This window comes from Nanorana parkeri, unplaced genomic scaffold (assembly GCF_000935625.1).
Source record: "Nanorana parkeri isolate BGI_ZX_2015 unplaced genomic scaffold, ASM93562v1 scaffold126, whole genome shotgun sequence".
Lineage (NCBI taxonomy): Eukaryota > Metazoa > Chordata > Amphibia > Anura > Dicroglossidae > Nanorana > Nanorana parkeri.
In genome coordinates, this window is record NW_017306394.1 from 810,927 (window position 1) to 822,988 (window position 12,062).

General features: G+C 45.7%; 1 protein-coding gene across 2 annotated transcripts in view; it reads right to left on the bottom strand.

The window, feature by feature from the left end:
- B3GNTL1 (UDP-GlcNAc:betaGal beta-1,3-N-acetylglucosaminyltransferase-like 1) overlaps nucleotides 1-12,062 on the bottom strand; it is a 230,485-nt gene that overhangs the window by 38,756 nt on the left and 179,667 nt on the right. Inside the window, exon 1 of one of the 2 annotated variants that reach the window (XM_018553647.1) lies at nucleotides 8,599-8,703. The exons of the other annotated variant lie outside the window; for it this stretch is intronic. Coding sequence (XP_018409149.1) covers nucleotides 8,599-8,688 — 90 coding nt within the window. The 5' untranslated portion in view covers nucleotides 8,689-8,703. Of the gene's footprint in view, nucleotides 1-8,598; nucleotides 8,704-12,062 lie in introns of those variants that run through there. 2 annotated transcript variants of the gene reach the window in all.

Consider the following 12,062-nt stretch of genomic DNA (forward strand, 5'->3'; position numbering starts at 1 on the left):
TGGGGAGGTGGGGGGCGGGGGGGCTTTACATTTATTTTTTCAAGGATAGGAGCCTGGTATAGATTTTGGGGGGGAACCACAGTAATTGTTTACACTTTAGATTGGGGTGCCTGGAGATTTTGCATACTTTCAATGGGTGCCATGACTGAAGAAAGGTTGTGAAATGCTGTTTTAAATCAACTAATTTTGCATTCTGAGGATACGACACAAAGCAGAATTTGATGCACAGTACACAGCAGGGTTGAGTCTCTCAGGCAACAGAGATAAGACCTCTGCCAAGGCACATATTCATTCTTTAGAATGACCCTGAAACATTGGCTGTATGATGTGGCAATATAATAAAAAGTGCTTTACTTCTTGCACATATCGAGTGCTGGTGACTTCTGTTATGGTGTTGGTAAAAGAACACACAACTGGCAGTAAAGAAAATATCCGCACAGATGTCCCTTATAGACAAACGCTGACGAATTTGCACTTTCAATATTCATTTATGAAGAGTTTCTTCTTAGGACAGATCGCCGTTTCTCCCAAGCGTATTTAGTTTCCATTAATGTTGTGTTTACAACCATAGTCTGCTGGAAGTTTGCCCTTTTTCCATCTCCCTCTCTGTCATTAAAGTTATATTTCTTTAACTGGGCCCCTTAACCAAGACGTCCCCATGATGACCCATCTCCGTGGCCTGTATTCTTGTGAATGGAGGGTGTGGGTGAAAGTCTCCTCCTCTCTGCTTAACAAACACGTCCTTGGAGTAGTAGACTACTAGGGGATCCGTGTGATGGAAAGGGGGGAAGGAAGGCGATGGTGTGAATTGTCAGGTAAGGCGGGCTGGGCATTATAAATTGCACTCATGTACAGTCTTTTCATTCAGAGCAGAGCGAGCGTGGGAAAAGTCTGAGCTACGTCAACACCGCCAGGGCCGAGAAATGTCATCTCACCACCAACATAAGGCAAATATTGAGCAGTACTGAGGAATTTGTAAATATAGTACGAAAGTCATAACACGACGTAAGGACAAGTCACCGGTGGGAAAAGTCAGCTTATGGTGTACAGAAGGGGCATTAATAATACATAACTGCTGACTGAGGGGTCAATTCACGGCTTGTCAAACATCGGATACTATCAGAAGAAATTCATAACAAAGTATGTCTTCCACTGTAAATACATTGCCAAAACATTGGGGAAGGGGTTAGAACCACTATCAGGAGAGACACAGCCAACAATAGTGTCTGACCATTTTCACCAGGACAGGAAGTGATGGAATATCCAACATTTTACAGTTGTTGCCACAATAGGTGAGGAGAAATCTGTCAATGGGGGCACAATTTAGAGGGGAACTCACGTACCAGTCAGCTTCTGAGCCAGCAAGTAAAGGGAAATCTTCCCAATGGGGAAAAGACAATTCTGAAAAGTTTTTAACCATTTTGGTTGGAGAAAGTGGTAGTTTTTGGTCTTTTGGATAGATTGTTTCAGTTTTTGGAGGTTTTTTTCATGTTTTGGATAGAGTGTTATCTTTACTTTTTGGATAATTTTTTCTAGGTTTTGGATAGAGGATTTTTCTAGGGTTTGGATTAGGAATGCACAAATTCCGGTTTTTCGGTATCGAGTATGAGTACCGAGATCTATCTTTTGGTACTCGCCCCCATACCGAGTACTGATACCGGTACTTCCACTAGCATGAACCGGGCTTCCTGGCCAATAACAAAGCCGTGACGCATGTCATTACCCGCCGCCGCCGCCTGGCTTCTTGAATGCCTGGGAAGCCAGCTCAATGCTGTTTGGCCGTATTTTTTTTAGATTATATTTAGACTTTATTCCAGAGGACAATTATTGCTTCTTCAGCCCTTCAGCAAATTTAAACTGCAACCCAAAAAATAGCACAAAAGTTTATTACACAAAGGTGTGCAAAGGCCAAAAGCACCAATAGGATTTTTTAGCATTCATCTGTGTGGTCAGGCTAATAAATCAGTGTAGTCAGGCTAATAAAAGATGATTTCTGATTGGCTGTTCCGGGTCCGTTAGCTGCACACATTGCTCTCGGCGGAGGGAAAGGTGACAGGGGATCTGGGTACATAAAGTGCTGACTGGGAGCGAAGCATTGAATGACGGCTCATGATTAATTGGCACCATAAAGCCGTGGCGTTGAGAGGGTTTCTCAAAACGATTTGTGTCTGGGAGGTGGGAAAAGTTTTGAAAACAGGTTTTTTCCATTGTGGTGGATTACTGGCTGTCACACAGAATCTACACATCTGTTTACACATGTAACGTGCTCAGCCGTTTGTGTGTGTTGATATATGAGACCTCCCTACTTCCTGCTGGGATACTGATCTCTGCAACACTTCATATCTCACTCATGGACCAACGAAGAACTCAGAATAATGATTCGACAACGTTTTAGGGATTCACAAATTATATATTACATCTAAACTTAAAGTTGATGTAAACCCAATCACTATAATCTCATAGAAGCTTTCACATGTTATTGTCATTTTAAAGGAATTTTCAATATTTTTAAATCTGCAGTCATTAAAATAATCCCTGAGGATCCTGCCATGAAGGTCCTTGACCAGGCACTTCCTGTTACGGGGGGACAATTTTCTCCCAGTTGTACTTGTGCTTTGTCACATGGTCCCCTGGTAGAGAATACAAGCGGCGGTGTGCCAGGGTCTCTTACCCTTTCTCCTCCAGTCGGCTGCAGTATCTTTGGCACTGTTGTTCCTCTTTAGCGCCCTCTTATGACCAAACCCGTCATCATTCTGCAACTACACCAAACTCCTGACAAATTCCTGTCTCAGAGTGATGATGATGATGATGACGACACCAGGGTAGTGACCTGGTGTCATCATCATTACTATGAGACAGGAATTTTCAGCTTGTCCATTCAGTCTCTGCTCTTGCGTTTGTTCTGATCTACCAAGTGCTCTGCAAGTTCCTGTTCTCAGCGTATGACTCTGGCCCTGGCAGACTGATCTCCTTGTTCCTGACTCTGGCTGTGGTTTCCGTCCATCCTGCTGACCTGGTTCCGCTACCTATCGGCTTTGGCAACTGATCTCTGCCTTGGCACTGACGACGTCCTGGACTTTTTCTATTGTTTTTTACCATTTATGTTTGGTTTTTTTTCAATAAACTCCTTTTAATTTCCAAAACCTGCACTTTAAGTTACTTTCTAGTCTTTTGGTTCCCTAACAGTACACAAGGGCCATGAATCCTGACACTGTGCTGATACATTCTGCGCAGGCATGGTCCACCATTATCATCACTAGGAAAACTGATGCAGAACAATGATGTGCAGCCGATGTTGGAGCGAGTGCATGTAGACAGGAAATGACTAAAGGAGGCTGCAGGAAATCAGCAGCACTGAGATGGACAAAATGAGGATAAAGGTGAAAACAGTATTTGTTTATTTATTGTTTGTATTTGTTTATAGAAAGAGAGAACTACACGTCATCCAGTGAGGGTTTACTTTAATTGTAATTGAATGTTATGTTTAATTACATATAAACCCTCAAATACTGAAAAGTCAATTCTTGTGGTACATACACATTTGCCACACTGTCTAGCTGGGAGGGCATCACCAGAGTTCCCCATGGAAAGGTTGGCACCAGGCATGCATGCTGATTAAGTGAACATGCACGCACAGCAGAAATAACTGTCCCTATTAATGTCACCATTTTCCTAAATAATAACAGTGACGGCAGTCAGATCATAAATCACTGCCTCACCTCTACAGACAGCTACTGTATGAAAGACTGAGAAAGTGTCAAGGGCCAAATTTCATTTTGCCGCCTCATTACTGCTGCCCTAAACACACTCCTAGTTTACTTCTATGAAAGGAAGAAATAAAGAAACCCAACTGGAAACACCACAATCTGGCTTTACAAAAAAAAAAAAAAACAACTCAGAAATCAGATCTCAGGTTTGGACAAGTCTGTGGTTGGGCAGCCAGTTTTCCCGGTCCCAGGCGTCAATTATCCCCCACTTTAATTTATTTACATGTAGACTAATCCCCTGTATTAATTTACCATTCTCTCCGCAGATTATCCCGCGCACTCACAAGCCTCCCCCCATTCCTGCTGGGACTTGCTACTGACAAGTGTCGAAACACTCCACTGACACTCGCCCTACGCGACACACCTGTCTTGCACGTTACCTGTCACCACTTCTGCCGGGTATAATACAAGCTCTGACAATAACCGATGAATAATCAGTTCATTTCCGCAATTTTCCATTTTTACATGAAAAGCAAAGAACATACAGCCAGGCAGAGATAGGGGAAGGCGCTTCATTTAAGGCTGGTGCGCATGGGCTTTGGCATGTCAGAAAAATGGCCGACATATCATACATAGAGATGTATGGGAGAAAGTGGCCAGGATGCATGACAGACGCAGCAACTGATGCAAGTATACACAGCTCCATAACATCCCATGCAAAACTGGAATATGAAACAAGCTTCCCAAACTGATGTCACAATAGATAGATAGACAGACAGAGATAGATAGATAGATAGATAGATAGATAGATAGATAGATAGATAGATAGATAGATAGACAGACAGATAGATAGAGGTACACTCTACGGCCAACATGTGTACCCCCCTCCAAATGACTTAGTTTAGGTGTTTCCTGTGAAGGTACTGATAATCCTTCAGCATACAAAGACATCTTACACAATTGTGCACTTCCAACATTGTGGGAACTGTATGGGGAAGACCCTTTTCTGTTCTAGCATGGCTGTGCCCCTGTGCACAAAGCCAACTCCATAAAGACATGGTTTGAGGAGATTTGGTGTGGAGGATCTCTAATAGGGGGTGGCTGGGGTGCCATTATTTTCTACCACCAGCGTGACCAGTGGTGGTGGGCGATTCCATGACCACGCGGTCATACGCACAATTGTGGGTACGATTGCCGCGTGGTCACGGATTGCCCAGGTGTGAACCTGGCCTCAGCCGGCATTTCAGTCCAGGAAATAGATGGTGACCCCTGGGATGATGCAGGGGTGAGAGGTAATAATTACCTTGAAGTGTTACACTGACACATTACTTTACATGGAAAAATACATCTACGTTTAGATGATGGTTAACACCACCTAAATCCTAAAATCTTCTCTAATAAAATGAAGAAGGGCAAAGCATAGCTTCCTCAACATGCCCTTTGCATGTTCATCTTGAAATGTAAATGTGCACATTGTTTCATAAAACTGTGCCCCTTTGATTCCTTTCCCCTTCTTGGTAATAGACTGTAAGCTCTTCTGCACAGTCTCCTCAGAGCAACTATTTCATATCAGATTCCTGCCTGGTACATTGAGCTGTTCATGTAACAGTGGCGGGTTGTAAAGAAACGATCCAGACTGTGAAATAAATCTCTTCATGAGAGAAGCAAAATAAGGCAAAAATTCTTCACCCAACTGATTCAAATCTACGACCTGCTTCAGCTGAAGGTGACAACCCGGATCTCTTCTATATAAGGTACTCCGGCCAGCATCCTCCTGGGTAGAGATGGATGTGCTGAGGGTGTACAAATAATATACATGGCGTTCAATAAAATTAAAGCTATGAACATTTCAATGATTCCATGCAGGACTGATGAGCACAATCTACAGGGAAGCGACCTCCAGAATTGGGCTGTAATATTTGCTCCCAAATAACTGTTTCTTCTCAATTTTATAAAAAAAAAAGATTCTTGGTACATTAGTGAGCTCGGCGCTTGCCAGGGACTTTTTGAAAAGGTGAGGGAGGGAAACCATTGATCGAGAGAGGGGCTGACCAGCCCACTTTTCCCATGGAGCTGAAATTGGGGGTGTCGGAGCCCCTGTGGGGTGGGGGGGGGAAGAGATTAATCACACAAGGCGCTCCACCTCCTCCGCACTTCCCAGTCTAATATTATTAGTGGAGAAGCTGGAAGCGTAGGTGGGTGAAGGAGAGGATCCCGGTACAGGGGTTAACCCTTAAATCATCCAGAGCTCGGGGATGGTAAGGATCACAGAACGTGGAGTTCAAACATCCGCAGAGACAAAAAAAAAAGTGCATTTTATGTCGGAATCAGCACATGCCAAAAATTAACTGTTCACAGGAAAAGGAGGATTGTATTTTCTACCTGACCTCGTCTTAAAGTGCACGTCTGGCCAAAAATAGATTTTTTTTTTTTTTTACAGTTGGATAGATTTGGGGAGAATTAGAATTTCCTTTCACTGCTCTCTGGGACTCCGTTGAAGAGATTAGTTACTTTCACAGTGACAATAGTTTCACCAGACAGGAAGTGAGAGAAACATAATGGGGACCTGACCCAAGAGGTGGAATCTCTTCTCTCAAATAGAGACCTGACCTGAGAGGGGGAATCTCTTCTCTCAAATAGAGACCTGAGAGGGGTAATCTCTTCTCTCAAATAGGGACCTGAGAGGGGGAATCTCTTCACTCAAATAGAGACCTGACCCGAGAGGGGGAATCTCTTATCCCTCTAATGGAGACCTGACCCAAGAGGGATAATCTCTTCTCTCAAATAGAGACCTGACCCGAGAGGAGGAATCTCTTCTCTAATAGAGACCTGACCCAAGAGGGGGGAATCTCTTCTCTCTCTAATAAAGACCTGACCCGGGAGGGGGAATCTTATGTCTTTGTAATGGAGACCTGACCCGGGAGGGGGAATCTTATGTCTTTGTAATGGAGACCTGACCCGGGAGGGGGAATCTTATGTCTTTGTAATGGAGACCTGACCCGGGAGGGGGAATCTTATGTCTTTGTAATGGAGACCTGACCCGGGAGGGGGAATCTTATGTCTTTGTAATGGAGACCTGACCCGAGAGGGGGAATCTCTTTTCTCTCTCTAATGGAGACCTGACCCGAGAGCGGGAATCTCTTCTCTCTCTAATGGAGACCTGACCCGAGAGGGGGAATCTCTTATCTCTCTAATTGATGCCTGACCCGAGAGGGGGAATCTCTTATCCCTCTCTAATGGAGACCTGACCCGAGAGGGGGAATCTCTTCTCTCTCTAATAGAGACCTGACTCGGGAGGGGGAATCTCATGTCTTTATAATGGAGACCTGACCCGAGAGGGGGAATCTCTTACCTCTCTAATGGAGACCTGACCCGAGAGGGGGAATCTCTTACCTCTCTAATGTAGACCTGACCCTGGAGGGGGAATCTCCTATCTCTCTAATGGAGACCTGACAGGGGTTATAATCATTCCCCATTTTATCCAAAGCTAAAAAAAAACAGTTTAAAGCAGAAGTTTAATCTGCATTTATTTATTTTTTATTGGTGTTTATATAGCACCGACGATTTACACAGCACTTTACACAGTTGCACATTCACATCAGTCCCTGCCCTCGAGGAGCTTACAGTCTAAGGTCCCTATCTCACATACATACATACAGGGCCAATTTAGACAGGAGCCAATCAACCTTCCAGCATGTCTTTGGAGTGTGGGAGGAAACCTGAGTACCCGGAGGAAACACATACAGTGCAAGCACATGGAGAACATGCAAACTCCCTGCAGATAGTGACCTGGCTGGGATTCAAACCGGGACCCCCCAGTGCTGCAAAGTAGAAGCGCTAACTACTACACCACTCTGCTGCCCATTTATTTTGCCTACCCCCACATCAATATTCCGGTACAACTGCACAAGACTGAAGGGAAGGCCGGAAGTCAGCTATGAGACTGAAGGGAAGGCAGGAAGTCAGCTATAAGACTGAAGGGAAGGTCGGAGGTCAGATATAAGACTGAAGGGAAGGCCGGAGGTCAGATATAAGACTGAAGGGAAGGCCGGAGGTCAGATAGAAGACTAAAGGGAAGGCCAGAGGTCAGAAAGAAGACTGAAGGGAAGGACGGAGGTCAGATAGAAGACTGAAGGGAAGGCCAGAGGTCAGAAAGAAGACTGAAGGGAAGGACGGAGGTCAGATAGAAGACTGAAGGTAAGGACAGAGATCAGATAGAAGACTGAAGGGAAGGACGGAGGTCAGATAGAAGACTGAAGGGAAGGACGGAGGTCAGATAGAAGACTGAAGGGAAGGCCGGAGGTCAGATATAAGACTGAAGGGAAGGCCGGAGGTCAGATAGAAGACTGAAGGGAAGGCCAGAGGTCAGAAAGAAGACTGAAGGGAAGGACGGAGGTCAGATAGAAGACTGAAGGTAAGGACAGAGATCAGATAGAAGACTGAAGGGAAGGACGGAGGTCAGATAGAAGACTGAAGGGAAGGACGGAGGTCAGATATAAGACTGAAGGGAAGGCCGGAGGTCAGATATAAGACTGAAGGGAAGGACGGAGGTCAGATATAAGACTGAAGGGAAGGACGGAGGTCAGATATAAGACTGAAGGGAAGGACGGAGGTCATCATTTAGTTCCCATATCTGTACATAATATGCATATTGACAGGAAAGCCTCTGGGTAGAGATCAGCAATTTTAGGCTAATATAATGGTCACAGGTGACTGTTATAACGTGACCTATAAATGGATTTCTGGACAGAAGGTCTACAATGTTACTGCGCTTTTATATGACATTTGCATGCAAACGGAGGCGCAAGGCACTGCTTACAAATTTGGAAATCAAAGAGACAAAAAGCTTTGCAGCCCAAGGAGCAGACCTCGTCCCCGCAGGGTAACTCACCTCCATCAGACTCTTCCTGAGCTGCAAATTCTTTTTCTTCGCAGACTTAGAAAAGGATTTCATTTTGTCTTTGAGGCGTACAAGAGACATTTGTCCAGGTCTAGAGGATCAGTATCAGTACAGGACGATGAAATCCCTTGTATTCATTAACATGGGGCAAGCAGAGAGCCCAAAGTACAAAGGTGCATGGGACTGCTGTAAACATTGTATAAAGGAAAAAAAATACATTGTACACGGAGCAACATACAGAGCAGGGGTCTCAAACTCAATTCTCTCGGGGGGCCACTGGACACATTTTTCTTCTCCCATGGGGACCGCTTTTCAAATCTGACACTTCAAAATGAAATTGAACTCAACATGGGACCAATGCTAATGTCTGCGAGTGTTTATAATGTCAGTGTATGTGTTTGTGATACGACTACATGCAGATAGGAATAAATCACTATCTCTGGACACTCACTATCACTCTCACTGGACGCATGGATCGTGCATCCAGGGAGAGTGATTGTCTTCTTACTTCATGTAATCATATCACATACGATTGCATGCGGTGTGCTGGCATTTACATGCAGCGGATGTCACCTGATCATTAACTAGAATGGGTGACAGCTGCTGCTTGTAAATTGCAGGTTAGGGATTCCTGCTGCAGGAAAACGCAAGTTCCTGATGCAGGAATCCCTAATCGCACCTAAACTTACAGGTGTGAATGGGGTCTAAACGCTCAGTGAAGGCTGTCAGAGCGCCGGCCAAAAGGAACAGACACCGCCAGGAGCAGCTATGTAGGTCTGCATCCGACAGAGACGCAGACCGTGCAGCTGCTTCCCCAAGTCAGGTAAGAGGTCCGTGACCAGTTGCTTGTCTTGTCAGCCGGCTGCGGGCCGCATGATACTGGTACGGGGCCCTAATTGACCTGCCGACCGGTACATCGAGACGCCTGGTATAAAGAAAACGCAATGCTGGAATTATTCCATTATCATTTGATAAGTCTGACTCGACATTTGATCAATCCCGCCATTACCAACATGGTGGGAAAAATAAAAGCTCAAATAAAGACACTCTACAGGAGTAAAAGCAAGCGTCCGTGTCCGACCCTTTACTCTAAAAACTCAAAATATAAAGAGATCTTTCTATCCATTCTGATATAAAAAATAAATAATGCATCCAACATATTAAATATATTCATGTTTGGTTGAGTATGCGAAGTAATGTGTAACACTTTCAGATTAGAATGATTTATATAGCGCCAACATATTCCGCAGTGCTGTACAATCATTTAGACAAGACAAGTAAGAAACAAACACTGACAACCGTCACACTAGGTTATCCTCTCGCAGAGATCACAGCACTCCCACTGACAATGCCTTCATCTGCTTTTCTCTGCAGAAGGATGAGGCTATTTTTCCTCAGCTATCATCCATGGCATGGGTGGGCAACTCCGGCCCTCCAGTTGTTGTGGAACTACAAGTCCCACGAGGCATTGCAAGACTCACAGCCACAGGCATGACTTCCAGAGCGATGTTGGGATTTGTAGTTAAAGCACCGCTGGTGGGTTGGAGTTGCCCACCCCTGATCCAAGGTCACCGTCTACTTCCTGGGCTGAGATGCTGGATCAGAGGTGACACAATGATGATAATTCGGGTGCTGGCGCTGTTGACAAAAAGAGACTTTTCGAAGAGGAAATAGCAAAACAAAAATATATATATATCTATATACTGTAGTATTGTATATACTAAAATATATATATATATAAAAAAAAAGGTTGGTGTGACCTCCAGACAACCCCCTCATGTTAACCAGCGACACTGACCTCCGATAAGACTCTGCTGTGACCTTACAGCTACCACTCCTTTATCTATTGCCCTGTCAGTCAGCCGTAATCAGTCTCTACATACAAAAAAGATAGTCTGCAATGGGCAAATATTTGGGGTCAGCCGATCGGTGAGAAGGTGAAACTTTCCTAATCTGTGCCAAATGTAACTGATATCAAACATGGCAACTACAGTGCACCCCATTTCCTCGTCCCCCCCCATTACAATAATTAGTGGCTTTTCTTGTCCTCCCATTACAATAATAAGTGGCAAGTTTGCCCCTCCCACATTACAACAATTAGTGTTTTTTTCTTGCCTCCACTTCCCCCTCCGACTGATAATGAGATCAGTGTCATTATGGCCCCATTCACACACGAATTGGCCTGCACGTACAGCTCCGTGCAGGGCCGTACCGAGTAGCTGCCGGGAAGGACAGGGGCTGCGTGTGATTAGTGCGCAGCCCTCGTCCTTCCCTATGGGGCTACGTGGCCGTACGCCCCCCTACGCTCACCTCAATTGCAGGTCCGTAGGGGTGCGGGTTTTCTGGCTCGGACGCAGACACGATCCATTCCGGCGGCGTATGAATACGCTCACCCGCACCCCTACGGACCTGCAATTGAGGTGAGCGTAGGGGGTAGGGTTGCAACCTGTCCAGGATTCACCCGGACAGTCCGGGTTTTATACGGCCGCGTAGCCCCATAGAGGAGAACGGGGGCTGCCTACTAATCACACGCAGCCCCTGTCCTACCCGGCAGCTACTTGGTACGGCCCCGCACGCAGCACGGAGCTGTACGTGCAGGCCAATTCGTGTGTGAATGGGGCCTATCAGTATGACATCTGCCTGCTTCCATCCATCTCTATGGTCCACTAGAAAGTTAAAGCTGAACTCCAGGCACAGGCACACAGCTACATACACAGATTAAATAAATATACGGGAGCCGTTTCACCTGCCAAGGGATCCGGTCCTGAGATTTGCACAGCTCCGGCATGCAGCCACGAAACTGCCCGACAGGGAAGGGGACCTGATTTGTCTCTGTTGCTGTTCCACTTTCACTTACAGGTCCCCTCCCCACCCTGTGACTGGACAGCAAGTCCCCATTCACACCTTCTCGTTCTGTGAATGTGTACCAAACACGCATCAAGCGCACGCTCACGGAACACGTTAAAAACGTTCAACGCGCCTGCAGTGCCAATACCTGCTAAAAGCACCCCAAACACGGCTTTTTCCCCATGGGTGGACGACCTGCGTTAAAATGTTCATACACATGTAGGAAACACGCGCGGTACGCTAAAAGAGCTACTTTCCCACATTTGTCATGAGTGCGGCACCCATTGAAATCAATGAACGGCACGCGGCAAACGTGTGAAGAAACGCGCGTGAATGTGATGCGCATTTCCAGTGCGCCACGATATGAACAGGGGAACAAAGGCATGTGAATGCGATGCGTGTTTCCAGTACGCCACGATATGAACGGGGGAACAAGCGCACGTGAATGTGATGCACATTCCCTGTATGCAACGATATGAACGGGGCCTTAGCGAATAACCCGCAAGTGGATGAGCTCATCTCTCTGTCACTCTGCTCTCCCCTCTTATCAGCATGCTTCTTGCACTGCGGCACACTCACATGGCTTCTCCTGTACAATAAACTACAAG